At 30.4% G+C, this 25,622-nt stretch overlaps 1 protein-coding gene across 1 annotated transcript; it reads left to right on the top strand.

Moving 5' to 3' along the window:
• Positions 1–11,876: 11,876 nt before the first annotated feature.
• LOC132755200 (protein GVQW3-like) lies at positions 11,877–13,243 on the top strand. The gene is made up of 2 exons (XM_060746014.1): positions 11,877–12,532; positions 12,916–13,243. The coding sequence occupies exons 1-2, from the start codon at positions 12,248–12,250 to the stop codon at positions 12,931–12,933; spliced, it is 303 nt and encodes a 100-aa protein (XP_060601997.1). The 5' UTR covers positions 11,877–12,247; the 3' UTR covers positions 12,934–13,243.
• Positions 13,244–25,622: the final 12,379 nt, after the last annotated feature.

The following is a 25,622-nucleotide window of genomic DNA, read 5'->3' as shown; positions in this document are numbered from 1 at the left end:
TGTTTCCTTCTCTTGAGATATACAGTTATCAAAGTTAACATCACCGTATTCTAAATGAGGACGAATGAAAGACATATACATTTTTCCAGTGAATGACGATCATGAATAAATTTCAACTTTCGCATTACATTGATACGCTTGAAGGCTTTTTCAATTGTATAATTTATATGGATATTGCATCTGAGATCAGAAGAGAAAAATACCCGAAGATGTTTATGATGAGTAACTTCTTGAATAGTCTCCCCATTCATCTCTAAGGGTGGATGGACTTGGTTGTCAGTTCTGCGGGTCAAGATAAGAGATTCTGTTTTTTTTGGGTTAAACTTTACCCAAGTTTTTGGCTCAGTAAGAGACAGTAGAGAGATCAGAGTTATGAGCTATTTGTGTTGTTTTTTCTTTTTTGTCCATGGACCTGGATTTTATCAATTAATCCCTTCGATTTACAGCTAAAAATAATTTCGGTACACAAAAACATGTACTTTGAAATGGTTTACATGAATGGTTGAATGAAAGTAACATTGTTTTATATTACTTTATATCAATTGACAACAAGTATCACGTACATACTTATGATTGAAGTAAGACTTCCATTTGTATGAGAGGAGGTATGTGTTAGTTTTATACAGAATAATCATAGTGCAATTTGTGACATTGTACCTTTCTTTTTGTTTATCTTTTCAATTTGGATTTTTTCCTGAAAATTAAGTAAATATCAGCCTGGCGAAATCATTGTGTAGGCCTTCTAACCACGGACGAAAAGTTCTAGAAAAACAAATCTTATTAGATTAGATAAAACAACCGTCTAGGTCAGATAATGATATGTTATTAAATAGTTTGCATTCCTTTTTCTTAATTGATGGGAATGAAATGTCTTTCATTGTTTATATGTTGCCAAAACACGAATACTAATCAGAGAATAATCGGCTGTCTGTAAGAGATTGTTTGTTGTGAATATTGCTTTTCCCGCCGGCATGATTGTTTGTCAAACAAACAGAGTGGTGTATATTTAACCTTACATTCATGCAGGAAATATCACGATTAACAAATAATTATACTTCAAGTTGTTAAAATCGTATCTTTTGAAAAAGATCGTTACATTCGAGTCTTTTGTACGGCAAGCAGAAAATCGCTCTATTCACGGATTTAGTCATTCAGACTGAGTATACATTTTAAAGGACGTTTAAAGAAAGAAACTGAAAATTCATTTCAGAAATTGTTAAGTAAGCAGCTTTAAATGTGGCTAAACTGAACGTCAGTTTTTAAACAAAATTGACAATTTTCTGTCCATATTTCAAATATTTCACGGCGGAAAACAATACCTTTTATATTAACATAAATAATCATGTTTTGTGACCCAGAAACCAGTGATTTCTGGATGACTTAAAGCGACGTGAATTGACATTTTTAACAAATATAAGAAAAAATGCGTGCCCAATAATTCAATGATGAAAAGCACTTACAAAAGTCATCTGTTTAAGATATTATTAGACGACCTTTTATCAGTACTTTAAACAGCAGGGTGTCAAAGATAACCTCCTATTACACAGTATTACATAATTTTTATTGTACACTTCCTTCAAATAAGTGGATTGGCAAGGCGGTAAGTGTCAAACAGATTGACACGTGGCCGGTTGTTTGCTTCCAGCTGGTTTACAATACCATGCAACCGGGACGTTTTAGAACCACGACATAGTAAATCACGTAAAATTATGAAAATATTAATTTAAGTTACTTTAACATATACCAATTTCATCAATGTTTATTGATTTTGTGAAGTGACACATAGTGTGACGTGCATTAACATGTACATTTGTTACAAGAAAACAGATAAAAACGTCTGCTATTTCAATACCTACTTTACATCTTACCTTCTCAAGATTTGTAAAAAAATATTTAAATATATTAATTTTGTGTGACTTAAAAATTTTCTGTTTGGCATCACAGTCAAATAGGATAAGTACAAACTCAGGTAAACTGAAACCTAAAAATGCGTTAGCACGTGTTCTGAATTTCTTTCTAAATGATAATTAACCTCCATTCATGTGTTATAAAATGTCTAAAACAACAATTAAGTTGAACTCTTGATTTGCTTATAAAGATTTTTTACAACAATTATCTCAATGTCAGGTCCGTAATCGTAAATGGAAAATCTTAGACAGTTATCTTTTCCATGCCTTTATATGCCACTTTCGACCACAAAGTTATAAAGACATCTTTTGTGTATTTGTTAAAAGCGTCTTATATAATTTTCTACTTTTTACTTTAAACGAATTCAGCATTGTCTATGAACTTCTATTAAAGTTCTATGAAGCCCGATGCTCCTTTTGCCCTAAGAGTTTGCTCATGTTCAAGAAAATACTATTTCTGGTCGATTTTTTATAGCAACGGACCGCTTCGTTAAAAGGTATATAAAATAGTCCACACTGTTTTACAAAAACATAGGTACGTATCGTCACTCAACCGTGTGAATTACTACTTTATCTTAGACTAAAAAGAACATTCTACTTAAAAAGCCATAGTTTCAGTCGAATATCATAAATTATTGGAAACAATTTGACAGGGAGATAGAAATTTCATTAAAATATAGTAATTAAATTGTCATTCGTATCGTCGTAAATGAAATATGATATTAATATTAATATCATGATTGATGGAAATAAAGAACAGTATTATTGCATAACGGACATTTCAAAAGTGCCACGTAAAGAACTGGAACAATGTGGAATGTCTACAAATAAGACTCAAAGCATGTTTATATATTTATTTATAAGGTATTTTACTTAGAAAAGTTGCTAATATTTATTAAGCATTATCTAAGAGTAATTGTGGGTGTACAGGTCAGCCAAAATAGGTTTAGATTGTCCCTAAATGCATTCAATTATATAGTACAGTTTAAGTGTATTACAATCCAAGTGTATCAACTATCACTTTTGGTAATTAAACTTTTATTAGAATAGTTATCAATGTAATAAAAGTAAATATTTTACGAGTATATGAAATGATTTCTATATTATTATCTTTCATGTTGTTTTGTTGTTGTTTCTTAATGTTTGTTTGCCTTTTATTGTCAAACAAAAAACTTGTTTTAGTGGCGTTGACTGTTCTTCCCTCTTTTCTGTGTCTGTTACACTGTACTTATTCAACAGTAGCTATAACTTTTAAAGGATGCCAAGTAAGTTTGTCTTTTTTTGTTCTTTAAATTACATGTCATCATTCTGTTAACTGCCAAATTAAAGAAAATGTGATTGAATTGATTCAACAACATACAGACAAAAAACTCTGTTTGTAAAGAATACGTAAAGACTAAATTGAAAATATTTTGTATCTTGAAATAGGGAATAATCTGGAAAAGGAATAAATGAAAAAAATCTTATCAAGGAAAGTGCATTACCAGGATGTTTCTTACATGTATAAATCAGAAACCGTACAATTACTTAATTAGCTGCATTGTATAGCATAATCTTATTTATTTAGTATGATGTCAAATTTATTCAATCGTCAGATTTTACAATCAGGTAATCGGTCACAATATTACAACATCTTAGCATACCAAGTTTGACGTTGATACCTGCTGTCATTTTTTTATATTTTCCTACTTCTTCAGGAAAGATTAATTATTTGAATCAATACACAATCTACAAACAGGTCTTTAATCGGATACTGACACTGATTAAAATCTTATTTATCAGTCTTCTACCTTGATATAATCTCCGATGATAGAGGAGAATAAAAACATACAAATAGATATTAATCAAGAGAATTATTTGTAATGCAATTTCCCTTCAGTCAATCTTATGTTTATTGATGATTAAATGTTACTATTGTTTCTTAACATATAACGTTCTAGCAAAGAGCTATATACAGGATATTTGTCCATTTTAAGGCATCCTGCAGGTAAACAAACAATACGTAGGAGAAAACAATATGCAAACATATAATAGGGCTTACAACATGTAATGACCGTCGAACATTACACTGTAGAACATTTACAACAGCATTTACGGGAAGTATTTTTTGTGGCAACCACAAGGTTATAGCATCTGTTTTGTCAATCCTTCAAGTGATGTCCCAACAGAAACAAAGATTTGATGAAGATTATCCTGATAAAATGTATAAGCGTTAAAGGCATACTCGTATAGAAATGAATCTTTTCATTGAGAATAAAACAAACAAAAACTTCGTTTTGCGATTTACAAGTTTTGTGTTATTGAAATAGTAAAGGCGAAACTTCCATGACCGTATCCTAGAAGTTATCAATAGCAAAAAAATGCAGTCGTTAATTTTCATTCATTCTATCGATTGCATTCAAAGTTTGGAGTGACATATTTTCAATAAACGAGAATCTACAATTAATTTGCACTTTTCATGCAATAGTTAAAAAGTTTATTAATAGTTGATAGTTATAGTTCAACTAGGTTGGACGAAATGAAGCTTTTAAGGCATTTGATATTCAGGAACTAGCTTCTAATGCATATCAACATCTATATAACTTCATATCAATGCGCTTCTATTCTCGACAATGATAATTAACAATTAATAAAGAACAGCATTCTTTCTATGGCGATACTTTCATTTAAACTTTCAAGAATATTACATTAAGCAAATTTTAATGCTACTTATAGCAAATAAAAAATTCTGCAAACAAATATGATCAGCTGATAAAAAAGCGTCTCGGTCACCATTTGATATGGTATGAAGTATCTAATATGAAAGAAGATGAAACAACATTTATAAACTGTGTGAATTTTTTAAGGTACTAATATTATCAAAACACGAATACTTATAAGACAACTACCGGCTGACTTGTCTGTATGAGTCATAGGATATTATTGTTTATACTATGAACTGCTTTCATTTCCTGCGAGAGTTGACTGTCAGTCAAATAGAGTATGTTTTGTTATTCCCTCCAAGCATTGTTTACCATTATGAATGTAAGGTAAATTTCACCATGTGATTATATTTATTCGTTTGACGAAGCTATAAAGCTAGCTTACATGATTCTCTTTAAGAACCCGCCCATGCCGGTGTAAAGTCGTCTTTCAACAGTCAAGCAAGAAAGCACAATATCCTTAACCAATCTAATAGTTCTTGCATATTAAATAAATATCACAGTCATATTATATTATATTATATCAGACTAGACTAGACTAGACTAGACTAGACTACACTACATTACATTACATTACATTACATTACATTACATTATATTATCTTATATTATATTGTACTATATTTGTATATGATTAACATGAATCTAATGAAAGATATTAGAGAAAATTGCGAAATAAACATGACAGCCTTTCTCCAAGCCTTTGTAAAAGCTTGATATACGCATCTTTATGTTCAATTAAACAGATTTATATCTTTAGTGAATCATGACATAAATTTCCATTCTTTAAAGATATATCATGTTCATCTCTGAGTATACTATTTTTATTGCAGATTTCTTTTATATTTTCATTTTTTGAAGTATGTATAAAACATTTTTACTAAATATGTCTATTTATTAAGAAACATACAAACTTTGGGTTAGAATCTGCTTTTCTTAATACGTGTCAAGTAAAGCTGGTTCTATCTTTAGAATAAACTGTCAAGTTTTTGTGAAAGTATATATTCATTGTATGTCTACCTATAGTGCGTAGAATAACATATCTAGTCATGTTGATTTACAAAGAAAATATACTGTGTACAAAATATCAATATTTTCAAATATTACATTTTAGCATATTATATCTTTAAAACGATTACATTGCATGTGTCCTTGCAGTTTTAACCTTTTAATGAAACATAAAAGAACTGCAGTTATGTCCTTGTAAATGTTTTTGTCATATTATTCTCTTGCTGTTAATTTAATACATGGGTTTCGTTGAAATAAGATTATAACAATATGTTTGCCTTTACGTCCTTTTTTATTTAATTGCCTATCGTTTGTTTTATACCGCAAAATCCGTGATTTGTATATTATCGGTGTTGGCAGGTTGGAAATGGGTTCAACAGGAAAAGGGCAAAAGCATTCTTTTACTTGGGGACCATACGCCGCTTTTCATGGAATGGCACTACTGTGTCACATTGAAGGTTCCATGATAACCGCCGTATGAACACATCTGCGGATGTTTCTAAATTCAAAATTTCACCATGTTCGTGTTAAATTTTGAATTCTGCTTGGGCCGGTGCTAGGGGGCGTGGACGGTAACTTGCACTTTCCAATACCGTCCATGAACAGGCTCAATCAAACCGAGCCTGCAACATTTTCAATTGTGTTGTGTTGGACCTTCCTTAGGGATTCTGTTTTTCTCTATTTTCAGTACTTTACTGAAATCGAAGGTCACAATGTTTGACATGGTGAATATAACCGCAAAAGGGGGGATGTAATTCAAGCACGGATAAGAGAAAAGTGCCAATTTGTGCATTTAAAACAACACTTTTGATGATTGTTGAAATAGTCCATGTCCCGAAGATATTGCCTAAATTGATAAGATTTGTAAGAAAAATTGATACAGTAAAATAGTAACGGACATTCCAAAAAAGTCATATTAAACAAACATTATCATAAAAGAAAATATTCCATAAATTGATCAGTATGGTATTTTGTAATAAACAGACTGTTGACCTCGCCCTTTTAATTTTAAATAAATTTTTGTAATTTGTATGGACAAAAAGATTAAACAAAATCATGAAATATAAGGTATAAAGGTACATCTTATGGATTATGTTAAAACTTTATAAATTGTATGAACGGTAAAGTTATATTGCTTTCATAATCGTATTGTTGATTCTTGAAAGAGTTGTGGCATAAAATATCTCTGTCATTAAACACACATGGATATTATACGTAAACAGAATACAATGTCCCAGAACACAATATTCTGCTACTATTTAAGAAGTGTTTTAACCTTTTTACAATGATTTATTCCATGCTCCATTCGCATGAAAGGCAATACAATATAAATACTAATTTTTGTCATACAAACTTTTAGACGTATTTATTTTAAAAATTCAAATAATAATATTTGCAGCGAATATATAGCTTAATACCCCTTAAAACACGTAAATCCATGATAGCTAAAAACACGACGAAAAACGATTAAGCGGCTTGTCAAATATGTTTCGGATATATAAAAATCAACATTCAGATGGCTTGTAAATTTCTATACTTTTAGGGTTTCAATATTGTATAATGTTAAATAGGTTTACAACCAAAACAATCTGAAATTGCCTTAGTAAGAAATATTAGTTTTGATATTGTTAGTAAGTTTTATTGAACATCGAACATCAGTACTATTGGCATTATTTCATGACAAAGCGTTCCTGCGATACTAGATAGGCGCTTTTGTTTGAAGGAACACGCATACTGTTATAATGTCATATTTCCATTTCTTCTTGTTGTTGTAGAAATATAAACATTATGTTTCATGTGTCTAGCAGTAACTAAACTTGATAAGATTAAAAATTGGGATCAATACAATATGGGAAATGTATAATATATGAAAATGGGAAATACATTTACATAAATGAACGACTTTTAGTGAGTGTTATATGTCAAAACTTATACAAGCGTTGTTTGACATTAACTGTCAAAAAATATCTAAGAAGCAAAATCCCAAGTAACAAGTAGATGAATCTCATACTTCAAATAATTCATTTTAACATCTATTTAGCATGATGGTTGCACCACTTGAGACTTGTGGTTGATTATTTCTTTCTTGGACATTACTTGATACAGATGAATCGTCTGTAATCTCTTGCGTGTTAGTTGTTTGTATATCTTTTCTATATTAAAATAATTCGATTTTATGAGGAAATCCACTTAATTGTTTTCGAAAATCAAATTATTTCAAAATATATATCTACATCTATGTATGCAAATAATTACTAGAATTTAAATAAACAGCTTATAAGCTAAACGCTTACTATGGTAAGTAAATTGTATTACTAAATACGTTTAAAACAGAAAGTATACATGGTTCAGTACAACAAAGCAGCGACAAAAATGTCTTGATGGTATTGACATTGAGCAAATATTTTATTCAATGAATACCAACTTTATATTGCATATTTGCTTTGATTTAATTACCTAAAATCAAATTTTAGTTAAGTAAAGAGGTATGAATCAATCAATCTATCCACAGGCTTGAGACTCATTGCATATGCTTTGTACTACAGATTGTACAAAGCATTCTGAAAATCAACTGTGAGTTGTTTTGTTTTTGTTGCCATTGTTTTAAACCATGATCTTAAGTAAAATATCAAAATATCTTAATATTGTAAGTATATTAATATTCAATGCATATATGTATAGTTATATAAAGAAAGAATGGACAGAGGTGATATAGTTATGTGTTGTTTTTTTTTAGTTTTGAGTAAGCAATATTGCTGCGAATAATCTTCGAAAAACCCGTCCTGAGAGCAGGTGTGTGCGTTTGTTTGTTGATTTTATTTACTTCTATCTGCATATCTTAGAGAAGTTTAAAATCAGCGTTGGATATTTTAATGAACTGTCAAACATCAAACACCAACGGCTGTTAATTTTTATATATATTTATTTAGTGTGTGTGTGGAAGCGAATTTAAATTACTATTAAAAATATTAACTAAATGTCCAACATGTGTATCTCATTTAATAGGATTTTATACGTAGATTACGTAATAATATTTAGTTTTCTTTTTTTCCTTAACGCATTCGATAATTTCCGCGCCATTCGTCTGGATGATCACGATCATTATTTATTTATCCAGTTATTTGTTTTTGTATATGACTAAAATAAATCTTATAAAAAAAGTCAAAAGTTCCATGGGAAAGTGGTTAATCTCTTAAATGTCAGCTATATCATTTTAGTACACATCAAACAATTCATATTCTATTTTCTTAAACATCTAAAATTTATTTTATTGAATACATACACCCCATTTAAATTTCAACATTCATTAGGGTGGCATGATATGACAAGACTATTTAAAATAGGAGAATAAAGATTCCCATGGCACATCGACGTTCACAGAAAGTAACCGGCATCTTGCAGGTTATCAAGCAATACGTAGGAGAAAACAATATACTATGCAAACAGGACAAGGGGGCTGACAACATGTAATAAACGCGGATCAATACATCGTAGATGCGAATCTAACAACATTTACAATAGCATGTACGGGAAGTTTCTTTTGTGGCAATCACAAGGCAGAGTCAATGATGTAAATGTTCAAATGCAAAATTATTTTCAAGCAATTGAAGTCACACTTGCGACAAAAGATAGCTTTGAAAGTAAGAAATGGAACAAAAGTCAGGGTTTTTACCTTGTGTATTTAAGAAGCAATATGTAATAATTTCATATCAATGCGCTTTAATTCTTGACTATTTACAATCAGTTAAACTTTTTATACAGATTTTTATGCTTCACAACAGCAGGTGTCAAGTGCTGTGTGGCAGCTGTAAAAAGTTGCCCCGTACTTCACTTCAGTGTGGTTATATTTCTCTGGTCCTTCGGGATCATTGATGCCAACACTACTAAGTTTTGAGAATTGAGTACCGCTCAAGCCGGTGCTAAGGGACGTGAGGGATGTTGCACGTATACATTATCCCTCATGCACAGACTAATCAAACCGTGTCTGCAATGTTGTGATTAATGCTTCCGAGGGATCAGTTTGTCTCCAGATTTTTTTACTTGTCTGGGCTAGACTTTAACGTTTTAATAGAAATGGCGTTAAACCAACATTTGTCCAAACAAACAATTCTGCAAACATATTTGATCAACTGATAAAAAAGCGTCCCGGTCAGATTTTGATATGGTAGGAAGTATCTAACATTGTAGAAGATAAGACATTGTATCATAAAAAATACAATAAGTGAAAGGAATTGTCTACAATATTTATATTGACAAATCACTCATACTAATAAGAAAGTTACCGGCCGACTTGTCTGTAGAGTTATAAGAAATGATTGTCTATTCTATGAATTGCTTCCATTTCCTACGAGAGTCTATATGAATTAAACAGAGCATGTTTAGAATTCCCTCCAAGAATGGTTTATCATTATGAGCGTAAGGTACATTTCACCATGTGTTTACATTAAAATAGAGAGAAATAAGAATCCCCAAAGAAAGCTCAACACGGCAAAGCTGAAAATGTTGCAGGCTCGGTTTGATTGAGCCTGTTCATGAACGGTACTGTCAAGTGCAAACTACCGTCCACGCCCCTAGCACCGGCTTAAGCAGAATTCAACATTAAGCGTGAACTGGTAAAATTTAATTCATTTGACGAAGCTATCCAGCTAGTTTACGTGGTTCTACTCAAGAAGCCGCCTGTGCCTGTTGTAAAGTTAAGATAGAAATCACCATATCCTTATCAAAAACATTTTTTGCATACTAAATTAATATCACTTATTCTATATATATATTTGTAAAGGGTTAACATAAATCTCATGATATTAGAGAAATTTCGAAAGAAAATCGACGGCCTTTTTCCTGTGCAAAAAAAAGATAAAATAAGAATCCATAAAGAAAGTCCAAAACCGCAAAATTGAAAATGTTGCAGGCTCAGTTTGATTGAGCCTGTTTATGAATGGTAGGGTCAAGTACAAACTACCTTCCATGCTCCCTTAAACCGGCCTAAGCAGAATTTTACATTTAGACAAGAAATGGCAAAATTTTGAATTTAGAAACATCCACGACGGTTATCATGAAACCTTCAATGATACCTCACCGTCCTATTCCCCAAGTAATAGAAAGAGTGTGCCCTAAACGAAAAAGCAATGGCGGAACTAAACAAAATGGAAATTTGAAAGGAGATCAGAGGTAATGAAGCCTGAGTATCACAGATAAGCCTTTGTAACAGCTAAATTTGTGTATCTGTAGGTGTAATTAGGGTTTCTATATACTCAGTGAATTATATCATAAATGTGCATTCTTTAAAGGGATATTTTGCTCATCTGTAAATAAAATATTTTCATTGCAGAAATTCATTAAAATACTAAATGAAAGAAAGTAACGCTTTGTATTGGAATATGCATTCTTTACAACTGGTTAAGTAAAGCTGGTTCTATCTTGAAACGAAAACTGCCAGGTTTGTTTTAGTTCCTTTTTTCATGTTTTTAATAAAACTACATTATGTATATATTCACAGTGTGTCCACCTATAGTGTCGAGGATTTAAAGCATAACATATCTATTTTTGTGTGGAGTCAAAAACATGTTTATTTTGTATTTAAAATGCAAGACTGTGCAATTATCAATATCAATATTTTCAAATATCAACTTTGAGCATATTATATCTTTAAAGATATAACATTGCATGTGCCTTTGCCCTTTTTATTTTTGAAATGAAACATAAAGGATAGAAACTTTTATTACATGCTTTACGGTGATTTATTGAAATGTTTCAGTGATATAAAACTGATAATTTCACTGTTATAGATTTGAGATCAATACAATATGAAAATGGGAAATATATAAAATGAACGACTTTTAGTGAGTGTTTTATTATGTCAAAACTTATATAAGCTTTGTTTGACATTAACTGTCAAATAAAAAGTCTAAGAAGCAAAACCCCCAAGTAGATGATCTAATACTTCAAATAATTCATTTAACATCTTTTCAGCTTGGATGCACCACTTGAGACTTTTTGTTGTTTATTTCTTTTATGGACACTACTTGATACAGATGAATCATCTGTAATTTCTTTCGTTTTAGTTGTTTGTTTATCTTTTCTATATTAAAATAATTCGATTTTATGAGGAAATGCAGTTATTTGTTTTCGAAAGAAAGTACAGAAAGAACAGAAAGTATACATTGTTCAGTACAACAAAGCAGCGAAAAAATGTCTTAATGTTATTGACATTTGAGAAAATAGTGAATTCAATGAATATCAACTGTACGAGGGGTGTCCCAGAATTACGTGGACTTTTGCTATAACTTTTTTATTTTTTAATGCATTTTTAGCAAATTTGTACACAATACCTTTAACATATCCTTAATGAATATGTCCATTATTTTTAAATTTCTAACATTGCTTCTCTATAATTTACGTCGCTATAGTAACGCAGTATGCGCAGGGCGGGGCAGTCCAATATTTTGTATTAATAAGTTGTCTTTACTTTCGTATATCTTGCGTATTTATACGTAAAAAATGGCGCGACGTCGTAAGCATATTCAGTGACGTCATATGAACGTTCGTTTGAAATTTTGACGTCATAGCTGTTTCCGTTATTGTTTACCAGCGGACAACTGACAACCGTTGCTCTTGGATATTTAACAAAAAATGACGTCCACGGATTACGCGGAACATCGGACTATCATCAAGTTTTGTGTTAATCTTGGGAAGACGCCAACACAGACGCAGGAAATGTTGGAGACTGCAAAAGTGAGACCTCCTGTTTGTCGATCACTCGTTTTCAAGTGGCATAAGCGTTTTCGAGACGGCCGGGAGGACATTGAAGACGACAAGGGTCGTGGGAGAAAGTCAACGTTGACTGCGGCGTCAATTAAGGAAGTCAAGGACGTCATAGATCGGGACAGGCGTTACAATGCTGAGTACTATTCAAGGGTAAGCAATAATTTTGTGTTTAAAAAAATGATTTTTAAAAATTAAGCTAATCACAATTTATTATTTTAAACGCAATTTATCCGCTTCAGCTTTTAAGAAAGTGAACTCAAACTGCTATAGTAAGCAGTGCGCATGATAGGTTATTTCCCTTGTTAACGCACATTGTCTTTGCGTACAAAATAAACTCCACAATAATAATAATAATAATAATAATAATAAAAAGAATAATAATAATAATAATAAAAAAATAATAATGATAAATAATAATAATAATAATAATACGGCGTCAGCATTATCACCGTCGTCTTTAACACTATTATCGTAACAAAAGTTAATAGTATGCTTTATTATTATTATTATTATTATTATTATTATTATTACAGTGTACGACCAGTGGATAAATCGACACCATAGGTGTATTGAGTTAGGCGGCGACTATGTTGAGATAAACTGACATTCGACGCCACGCGTTTATTAACAGCTAGCGACGCCACCGGAATGACGTCGTAACGTCGGAATGGACTGCCCCGCACCCGATACCCCTTGTCTCATTACCCTGCCAACAGACACTGATCCAGTTGCCGGACAACATTGAAATTTTTTGTACTAATGCAATAAAGTTGCATTTTGTTCATGTTAATTTTGTTTGTTTTTATTTTCAGTAGTTTTTGAGTTACAGCAAAAGTCCACGTAATTCTGGGACACCCCTCGTATATTGCATATTTGCTTTGATTCATTTATTATAACTAAAATCAAATATTAGTTAAATAAAGGTGTATGAATCAATCAATTAGTTTTGAGTAAGCAAAATTGCTGCGAATAATCTTCGAAAAAGCCGTCCTGAGAGCAGTAGTGTGCGTTTGTTTGTTGATTTTATTTACTTCTACCTGCATATCTTAGATAAATTTAAAATCAGCGTTGGATACTTTAATGAACTGTCAAACATCAAACACCAACGGTTGTTAATTTTTTATATATATTTATTTAGTGTGTGTGGAAGCGAAAAAAAATACAATTAAAAATATTAATTAAATGTCCCACATGTTTATCTCATTTAATTCAAAGCACGTAGATTACGTAATAATTTTTAGTTTTCTTTTTCTCCTGAAGGCAATCGATAATTACTGCCATTCGTCCGTTTGATGGCGTAGAAATATCCTTAACACTTCATGTTAACCGAATATGTCTCGCCAATTCCCGCAAATATATTAGAACAGCAAACAGCTCTCATCGGGTTGTAAATAGTGTGTTTTAAACGTGCATGTTATAAACGAAGGTTATGTGATACTTTTTACATTTTATTAGGTTTATTTTATTTTATTATATGTGTACCTATAATGTCGCAAATTCTTTAAAGAAAACACCAAAAACCATTACATGTTTTCATATTAATCTTATTGAGTTACACTTATAAATAGCAATTATCAATTAATTCGAAATTCACGGAAAAAGCCACATTGAAATGCTCATTTTGAAAAAAAAATCTGTATACAGATAATTGAATAACCCCAAAATAATTTCTGTGTATGGGGAGAAAAAATAAGGAAAAAAACTAGAGAAAATTCTTATAGGTTTGATTGACAAGCAACATGTTTGGCAAAAAAAAAGAAATTTCAGAGAAGAAGTCAACCGATTGATTAGCTCGTTATATTCAGAAAATATAAACATATACTACTCCAACAAGTCATTGTGTCTCTGACAGGTGAACTTTTAAACCATATCTTTATCAGATATAGACATTTGATGGACACCAACGTCGACTTGTTCTTTCAAGGTCTATTTAGACCAAGAAAATGCTATTATTCAATTTCTAAAAAAACTGTTGATTAACTAATTTTGGTAAGGTTCCAAAATACCACTAAATTGCTATAAACAGAAACTCATTATATTCACTTTTAGGACTGTTTGCAATGGCTATAATTAAAAAAATGATTAACTATTTTGTATGGAAGTCAAAATATTACTTGCTTTACATTTTGCTATCTTTAAGACTCATTTTGCACATTCAGCGCTACCTTCTTAAGTTGTGAAACATCTATGGATTTCTGATGCTTAATGTGCTTTTAAATTAACTATATCCGTATATTCAATAAAAATGTAATCATTTTTAACGGCTTCAATAAATAAATATCGCTTTGACTTTCTATGTAAATACAAATAAATGCTATTTGATAGATGTCTGCATGAAATTGTTACTTTGTATGTACCGTATATTTCTGATAAAATGCATTCATTTTGTTTGTTTAATCGGTATTAAATGTAAAAATAATCGGTAATAAATGTAAAACTCTTCTTAGGCCGGTTTTAGGGAGCATGGAAAGTAGTTTGTACCTGACACTATCATTCATGAACAGGCTCAATCAACAAATTCAAATCTTGTCAAACATTTGACTACAAGAAAAATTGTCCTCATCTAGAATAATAATGATACAAAGTTTATTTACCTGATCAGGTTTCCTCTAATATGTGACAAACAATATTGCAAAGATTTTCTATAATAATTATATTTTATATTCCATTTAACTAAGTTGACTGTACTCAACAAACAGCTAGGTGCCTTTTGAATGTCACTCTGGGTATTTATTTCCGTTCTGTAAAAACTTCATAATACATATTATTGCTGATATCGGAATATAATGCATGCATGTATTCATAGGTCTTACAGCATTGCATTTAAGAATCATTAAAGTAAAACGATTTAAATACCATGAAGATAATCAAATAGTCATAGTTTAAATATTTCTTCACAGAAATTAAATTAATTTGTTGTCTTGCATGTTAAAAAACATTAATTGGATAAAATTTTCTAATTATCAAACCAATCAAATGGTGACAATATAGAATTCGACTGTTTTATAATTGGCGATGAGAAGAAATGAGAGGAAATGCACCTTAACGCCATATTAGGCAGTATTTAAAACTCAACACTTAATGCGCTGGAATCATTGATTTCGTAGAACTAGAAAAAAATAGCAAAACTGAAGGAAAACTTAGGGCAGTAGGTTCAGATGTCCCAAAATAAACATGTATTCGTTAATATAACACTAAATTGTATTGTCAAAGGTAAATTATAACATAGATATGATTGCACAAGAATAGAATAGGTTATGATAAGAAAAACCCCTTAATTAGGACCGGTTAACATTTTACATATGATGGTATTTACTAGAATTATAAAATTTAATTTAGAAACATCGCAGATGTGTTTGTGAGGCGGGTATCATGCAATATTAAATGAAACAAGCGGGTGCTATTCAAAGAATGTGTGTCCTTAATGTAAGGTTCTTTTAATAAATGCATGTATCAGTATATTGTACCAGGTCTTGGTAGGCTCTTCTCCTTCTCTTCCCGTTATTGTACCTTCTCCCGTTTTTTGGTTCCGTGCCTTCTGGTTGACCTGCTGGTGAAGTACATTTCTCTGCTGAGAAATTACGGACAATTATTTATATAGTTTAATAAAACACAATTGAGACAACGTAACATTTACTTATTGTACTTAGTACCAGCATTTCAACATTAAGATGCATCGCTAGAAATAGATCAATATACCGTACAGTAAATGTTCTGAATAATTTTCATATTAAACGCATTCTTTTGGAGTCATTGGTCAATTAGCCGATGCACTATCAATCTTAATTTTGCTCCTCACAAGTTATTGTCAATTAATATTTAGAAGTCATCAATAGAAAAACTAAAAATAATAATATCATCATAGATTTCGTCCAATTGTCTTATGAATGATTATCATTAAGTTTTAAATAATACAATTATAAAAGCTGTGTTACAAAAAAAACAACAGAAAATATTCTTATTAACCCAGAAACTGATGTGGACATATATATAGTATTTTTAGCTTTTTCAATATGCAAAGAAGCAGTTAAAATTGATTTGATCATATATTTATGTACATGTAGTTATTACCAGTATTTTGAATTTTTTTATGTAATTGGTAAGTAGTATTAGATCCTGTGAAGCATTATATTGAAAATAATATTAAACTTTACCGTATTTGTTGAAAGATAACATTACTCTTCATGTTTGTTTAACAAACAACCATGTTTACAACAATACAATTTACACAGGAGACTAATACTCACTGAGTCAGACAATATAAATGTAGACTTCTCAATCAAATAATACTGCTTGTGACAGATGACCTTTTAAACCGAAACTTCATCTGATGGAGTCATTGTTTGACAGATCATGGGAAGTATAGTTGTTGATACAGCAATAAGCTGTATCGAGTAATCACATGATAAAATATTTTCCAATAATTGCATCGGCGCTTCTATTTAGGTTGAACGTCAGAATGTAAATGCTTTTATGATAGCTTGATTTAAAATTTTAAAATTATTGTATCAAAATCAGTCATGAACATGATTGAACTTCAGAATGATATCATTTATTTTTTCAAAAGGTGCGTTTGAACACTCGACTTTTATAATGAATGGTATGGCAATTCTTCCTTTAAGATGGATTTTGAAATATAAAATAAGATAACGGACGTCTGCTTATTGTTTTTTGTTTTAATTGGAATTTGATTAAGAAATAATAAATGAGATATATCTTTATCTCCCATTTTTATAGAATGAGGGTAAAACCCCATATGGGAGAGCAAAACCCCAGTGGGAGAATGATAAAAGCCCATTGGGGACTCAACTTTGATTGTCTCCCCAGCACTCATTGTTAGGGGTATGTGAAATTTAAAGACCAGTTTTTGTTTAATTTTATACCCATTGTTGACTTAACTCTTCATTTATTTTCTAATTACATTAGAAAGGGTAGCTGAGTTTGCGAAAATCCCGGATTTGCAAACTTATTCCGGAAGCTGTTTCTAGCAGCACCATACCCATTTATGTTTTGAACCTTTCTCAGAATATTTACAAAGTATGCAACATGTCATAAACTTGCGAAAAAGAATAATTTTCTTTGTCTTTTTGCACTGTGTTCCTGATTATGACATGTATGAAACTAAATTATTTCCGATTCCGTTCTATAACATATTTCCTGTTACATTTGGCTTATTACGCGCCATTTTGTAATATCACTATTCAAAACTATCGTTCTATGTTTCTGGTATGTTCTGCAACACTATGTAGAAAACAGAATCAAATGACGATAAAGCAACGTTTTCCCAAGATAAATGATATTTTTTGAAATTGAATAACACAATAATTATTATCTTAATCGATGCAGAGAGTGATATTTGTAATCACAAAATGCATTTATTGTCCTAGCGTAATCAAAGCGAAAGAACAGTTGAGCGCTCCTTTATGTTTCAGTGGAAATTTTCATTTTTGTGTTGCTGTTGTTTTTATTGTTGCTGTTGTTTTTTAAATGATAAATATGTTTAAATCTACCTTGAATTTTTATACTTCTGATAAAATTCATATTAAGTTGGCATTTATTTTCATTGTTGTTAAAGCCTTGGAAGAATTAAATTTGGAAGACAGGATATTATAAAGAAAGTATAGGTATAATATTCAAAACTCTCTTGTTTTAACATTAATTGCAGCCTTCTAAATATTATATGGTTCATAATAAATACAGTCAATTAAAATATATATTACAATATCAAATTATAAAGAACCAAATTGAATGACTTGTCTACCATAGGCATTCTGTTTTCATTTTGTCAATTCGTGCAAATTAGATTGTCCCCACAATAAGATAATTTGAAGGCACTCTCAGTGGATAATTATATTAAAACACAAACAAGAGACACGTCCCTCATGCACAGTTAGATAAAAATGATAAGCGTCTAGTTAAAGGATCGGTGATTCTTTGTTTCTGTGTAATGTTCTTAAACTCATACTTGCTTCTATTTTCATTGAAGGTCTAGCGTCATGGGAAAACAACGTAGATTCAACTTCATATTTTTGTTCTTCAGACCGCTTCAATTTTATATAACAATTATCATTATGTTATGGATACGAATTTATCAGACCAAATTAGGAGAGAAACCAGGAAATTATCTCATGAGATAAGTAAACATATAATTATCTTGATAAGGAGTTCTATTATCTACATTGAAATAACGAAAATAATTAATTCTATTTAATTGGTTGAGTACAGTACTGGGAGTGCATATTGGCCATTGATTGATTTTCTTTCACTGAAACTGAAAAAAAAAATCTGGAAACAAAGTGTTTCCTCGGAAGCATTAATCACAACAAAATTACAAGAGAATTGCAGACTCGGTTTGGTTTAGTTTGTACATGAGGGATAATGAATACGTGCAATATCCCTCACACCCCTAGCACCGGCTTGTGCGGTACTCAATTCTCAACACTCAATAGTGCTGGCATCAATGATACCGAAGGACCAGGAAAAACAACGCTGAAATGAAGTACGGGGCAACAGTTTTTACAGTTGCCACACAGCACTTGACACCTTAAAGTTTAAAATAAGCTTTTAAAAATACACTTTTATAATATAATATTGCTCACGATATCTACGAAAATGAACAGACGCTTGCAAAACGCGATATAATTCTTTAAATAATAAAATACATTCTCATGGAACCGAGATTGCGCCAAAGTATATGATTCTGATTCTTTTGTTCAGTAAGAAAGTTTAGAAAATTTATCAGAAACCGAGAGTGAAATGAAATATAAAGTTTCATATTTTTCTGGCTTCAACTTATATTTAATATTATACAAATTTCTGAGACTGTTAAGTGAAAATATCTTTATGTTCAGTCTGTTGAACGACAATTCGTTCTTGGTCTTAGTGCTAAGAAGAAAAACACGCATTCAACATTTGACATTTACCCATTATCAAAACACCATTAACAGCAAGACAGTATTGTTCCAGGGAAATATTTACTTATCTGAACTTGATCTGTGTTTTTATTTGTATTTACTTCCGATCCGACAGACACGTGACTGATTTGATTGTAATAGGTGTTGATATTGATGCGGATATTGTAAACTTATTGAACACTGAGCGCCGATTTAAGTAATGCCTTTGCAATATAAAGAAATACCAGACATATAAAAACCGTAAATAAATATTTGATGAATAATGTTGTCTAACAAATATTTCTAAAGATCCGCTTTAAGACGATGATAACTAATATAGACTAAGCGTTTAATAGACAAATAACTCCATTTTCTGCCAATAAAATATTTATTACAACTTTTGGTAATACAGCTTGACATAAACGTGTTATTCAACCGGATGGTAAGCTTAAAGGTACACTTTGTCTCAGAAACGAATACAAATAATTATGCTTTTTAAGAAACAAGCAAAATTGATATGAATTTAATAATGTTTAGATAATGGTTTTATAGCATGTTAGTTGTTTGTTACCTGAATAAAGAAACGATAAATGTGAAATAAATTGTCATACAAGTAGGAAAATGTCAGCAAATTAGTATTTTGAATTCCATACGATATATCAAATCACTATAACTGTTCTAAATACCAAAGAGCAACAGACGAAAAAGACGATTGAATTGGGGTAATTGATCTATGAGTTACATTTTGAAACTATAAAAGCACACAAACTATATAATAAAAAATCTTTTGAGAATAAGAATAAAAACATTATTCTTTCATAAAGGGCCATTACATGCAAGTTAGACAGGCAACTAGTATAGGTAACTATGAATAGAAAAGCAGCATCAGTGAATTGTTTTGTATTTTATATGATTATGACCTAGCCTTTCATGGACTGTCCCTTACAAAAGGCTGTAAAAACTGTAATAAAATGCTAGTTTGATAATTGGCGGTCGCATAGGTATGACATGCATAACAAATTAAATGAAAAGACGGAAATTAAAGTATCTAAATACGATCATAAAAACACAAGTCACAATACAATAAAGCCTTCCCATATTTGAATTCGCTTACTGTTTATTCCCGGTTTTGTAAAATAAAAAAAAAACTTATTAAATTCATTCGAATTAGTGAGATATGCTGTTTGCACTTTATTACACAGAATGGTGCAGTGTTCTCAGTGTCATCTGTTTTCAATTCGATAATGTTTGTATGTTACTCTTTAAAAATTGCATTAATATTCAGTTTCTTCTTTTCAATTTTAACGACTGATTTTCTAGTCAATAGAAATAAGCCTCATCGAATAAAAACCTTGATCAAACTATGTCCTCTCAAACCTGATATTATTGTTTGTTGTAAACCAAATATGTTAACAATGCTCAATTATTGGAATTGGATTTAAAACTTAAAATATTGTCAGTTTAAAATTATTTACGGTTTATAATTTAAATCATTATATCAATAATTCAATGATCGAATGAGCATCACGTAAGCTAATAATATCTCGAATCTCCTAAATATTTCTATTTCATTATCTAATGTCATTATAAGCAGATATTATAAATACTATCCAGATCAATTCATACATCAAATTGACGGCATAATAACTTGGCTTTTTATCAAATCCTAGCCATAAGTTTTTACTTGACTGAATCATATTGTTTTGACCAGACTAACATTAAAATATTAATATCAATTTGTGATATTGTTATTAACTGGCTTATATGGCATCGTTAAGCATTGATGTCTCATATAGACGATTAAGATGTGTTCTGGTGCATAAAAAACATGAGGAACATCGTCAAACTGCTTTTTTGGTATAAATTAAATGCTATTAGAAAGAAATGGTAAAAAATACCAAGCAGCAGTAAAAATACCGTGATTGCGACTTCTCTAATTTGTGGATCTAACGATAAAGCAACGTTTTCCCAATGTAAATTATTATTTATTGAAATAGACGAACACACTTATCTAAATCCAGATAAATGAAAAGAATGTTATTAGCAAAATACTATTAAAATGAACTTATTGCGTTATTTCAACTTCAGAAAAATTTAATCCCCTCCCGGTATATGGTCAAATTCGCTCTTTCAAGGGAAGCTCAAATTAATTATTAGCGCCAGTTTTTTTTACACATGAAACCTATTTTCTATTCTTTGAAGTCATTGAACCTATATTTTAAATGGCATTTAGATACTGAAGAATTAAACAAAATAAATAAGGTTAAAAATATTATTACAGTTAAGTGCCTTCACTATTGTAATTGTTAAGAAGATATAACTTTTTGCATGGCTGTACGTTCGATAAATTGTATTCCCATCTTTTCAGATACGTGTTGTAAAGAAGTAAACACATATTTTTCGTCCCAAACATGAAGAATCTTTGATAATTGTAGGATCTGGAGATTTATAGCAAACAATATGATTGTATAAAAATAGTTAATACCTGTCTTAATTACGACTTACTCGTAACAATCATTTTACTTGTTTGCACAATCACCAGTCACAAAGACACAATTGTTATACCTTCTAAGAGTTTGCAACATCATGCAATTTAATCTGTTAAAATAATTATCAAATGGTCGGTGCTGTATATCACAGTTAGCCATCAATTAGAATAATTGAAACAACAAAACATTTATAGGAATAAAATCGAATGATTTCTTTACTTTATGCTTACTGTTTTATTTTGCACAATCTCCATAAACATTTAGATATAGTAATTGTCTAGCAAACAAATTTGATAACCTTTCCTCAGCGCCATGTCAATCTTTATTAGATTAATTTCTATTTTAATGGAAGGTCAAGTATCATGGGAAAATGAAGATTCCTCTACATACACTTTGTAATGATTTGTGTACGTTGGATTGTAGCATTATTGTTTTACGATTATCAATATTTCATTGATAAGATTGTAGCAGAAATTATTTAAAAACAAAGCCATCTACAGCATACGGGTAAATGTATAGTTATATTTTCTAAGAATGTATTTACATAACATTTCGATCATTTGATATGCACAATTATAATGAAATGAATACCAATTAATTTAAGAAAGTGATAGTAGCATTAACTCCATATACACTGTTGTCTCAATATTATTAAACACTTCAGAATATCAATTTTCAATAATGAACAAGATGATGACATGGCTCCGTGTTCACAAAGATTTAAGGATCACATTTAAAAACAACTTTCAATTGTATATCATATAATAAATATATACATGTCATATCAATTTGATAAAGGTGGACTTAAAATATTAAGTTTATAGATCTTTTAAAAAAAGATTGATTGTTATTTTGCAAGATATTGGCATTTTACATTTCCTATTTCCATTTGAAATGTGTTTATCTCATGCCAAAATAGGTTTATTTCTATGCAAATCAGCAATATGTTAAACATTTGAATATGTACCATGTAATTTTAGCACAATGCGATCAATTTTATGAAATTTTTAAAATAAAATAAGGATCATCTGCTAAGTGTAAAAGTTATGGCGCGCAATGGCATGCATTTTATTATAAGTGGAGCGTTGGAAAATTCCCGACATCAACTTAATTAATTCAATAACTTAATATAAAGGAGAGGCAGGTTTTTTTACATGAATTTTTTCTTTACGTCTGTTTTAAGTGTAATGCTTAAGTTTTAGCCTGATTAAAGTTTGTAGTTAATAAAGAGTTTCGTTGCTTGCCAATTCTAATGTAAAAATCAATGTAAAAAATTTTAGTACACATTCGGCTTCTCAAGTTATAATAATGAACTTTAGACATGTTAAATAAATAGTATTAGTTCTCATACATGTTTCCATATAAAGAATATGCTACATTTTTTCCCAACAAAGAGCCAAGGTGCAATATTGATCAGTATTATATAATCTATATAGTACATGCTGTCACTGCTTATGGTATTTAATTTGTAACAATCGTATGTCGGTTTAAAATTATTACAGCTAAAATGCAGTTGAAGTGATAAATCATTTGTACGTTACTTAAAAAAAGTATACTCATATGATAATAAAACCTTTGCAATTATCCTTATCGTGTGTATTGATAATTGATAAATATTTGGACAGATAATTCGGGAAAGGGTAAATTAAGTTTGTTCATGTCATTTGTTTTTTCCCTATATCTTGAAAGTACGCATCATTCATAGCGTGGTACTAATTTTTATCTTGATTATTTAAGCCCTCTGAGAATTGATTTTACTATAACATAGTAAATTGATTTAAGTACAAAAAACCCTTATCATAACTTCAAAAGATAATTTCTAATTTGGTGCTTATACAATTAAGCGAACGACATCAACGGGCAGTCACATTACATGATGCTAGATACTACATATTCAGTCTATATCATTATTATAATTATAATCTAAGAGATGAGCCGGTATTCCGACGCCAATTCCACCCACACGGGTCTCTCCAGAGCGAAATACGACCAGACCCATTTACAATAATTTTCTGTAAAGATTTCCTATGTACACTTCAAATGCAAAGCAAAACAAAATGCATGGAAGCTTACTCGCAATACATATTTTTTTCTTAATTTAGTCAAAACTCTCTAATACACCTTTTAACCTTGTCAGTCAAGTCCTTTTAGTCTCCACTGTTTTTCTTCTTTTTTTAAAATCATCTTAAAACAGTAATTTAACATGGCATATTAAGAATTGTTTGAAAATGTGTTTCGGTGACGGATATACGTCTTGATTGAATCCATTAGAAATCATTATATAATAACATTTATTTGGCAATCATGTATAAACAATTAAACTATGTAGTATTTTTATTCGTTGCCCTGCATTATAGGACCCTTTTCAAAATATTTTACATTATTTTTGTTCACATACTTTTGTGCTGTTTTGTTTTATTGTCTTTTACTTTTCAAAACTATCATAAAGAACATCTATAACTGTCGAATTTATTTTATCTTGTCTGTTGATTATGTGATACATGTATAAGCAAATAGTCTTTAAATAATAAATAAAATTCTGTGAACATTTAGCATACAAAATAGGCTATAGATTGACATCTGTTCCATGATTTGTTTTTGTCGTGAAAGTAATTCAATCTTCTATAGTTCGTACTGTCAGCTTTATATATAACCAAAAGAGTTTATGTATTTTGATCAGTTTCTTTGTGACAGAGAAATCGTTTTTAGGGCTTTTTTAATTTGCTTCATTCCCTTATTATTTTTAAACCCCCTCAATAGATCTCATTGGCTCCTGAGTAGTCAGACATATGTACTATGCACGCGACACTCTATCTGAATGTTCTTGTTAAACTAATTACTATCGACTGCTTAGAAGTATTTTGTTCATGTACAATTATGTCGTATTCGAAAAGTATTACTTTTATTCCGCCCACACAAACTCCCATGAGAGTGTGTAAAATTAAAAAACTGTAATGTTTCAACTGCTTTGTTTATATCAGTAACTGAACAGTAACTGAATTACGTCAAATTCATCTTAACAAAAATAAAGAAAACGGTTATGCTGTCAGTATATCCTGTCTCTAAGGAAAGAGGAATTCATATTGTTAGGTATTAATACCAATCAGCAAAACAGTATGTCAATCAAACGAAACTGATACTCTGAGCATAACACGTTTCACGATTTGTTGAATTTGTGTTGATGTAAAACGATAAAGCAGTTCAACATAGCTTGCTGTGATTGTTACATTTACCAGTGTCCCTTGTTGTATATTTTACGATGGTGTAATATTTATGTCGCGCTTTGGCATGCATTTCATTAATAATAAGTGGAGCGTTTGAGAACAATTAGTTAATTAATTTAAAATATAAAGGAGAGGCAGGCTTTTATATGCAATTTTTCTTCACGTCTTTTTTAAGTATAATGCTGATTAACTTTAAGCCTTATTAAAGTTTGCACTTAATAAGGAGTTTAATTGCTTGCCAATTCTAAATAAATATCTATCACATAAATTGAAGTTGTCAATGAAAAAACTTTAGTACACATTATGCTTCTCATGTTAGGAAGCTGAATTCTAGAAATGTTAAGTAAATAATGTAAGTTCTCATACATTTTTCCATATATTGAATATGCTGCATTCTTCGAAACAAAGTGTCAATGAGCAATATTGTTCAATATTATTGTGATGTTATTGAAATTATATTAACAAACATTATCCACTTAAAGATTATAATAGTTATTTTTCCTTCTAGGTATATTCATTCTTTTTTACGTATACTTTTTGCAACTTTTCGAGGCGATTTTATCTAAATGGTATTTAGAAAGTAACTACTGTTAGTAAATTCAAATTATGACTTACGGGACAGTGTGCAGAAAAC

Source organism: Ruditapes philippinarum, unplaced genomic scaffold (assembly GCF_026571515.1).
Source record: "Ruditapes philippinarum isolate M1 unplaced genomic scaffold, ASM2657151v2 ctg6969_1_1_1_1, whole genome shotgun sequence".
Lineage (NCBI taxonomy): Eukaryota > Metazoa > Mollusca > Bivalvia > Venerida > Veneridae > Ruditapes > Ruditapes philippinarum.
Note: the sequence above shows the minus strand (reverse complement) of the source record. Positions and strands in the feature narration are given on the sequence as shown.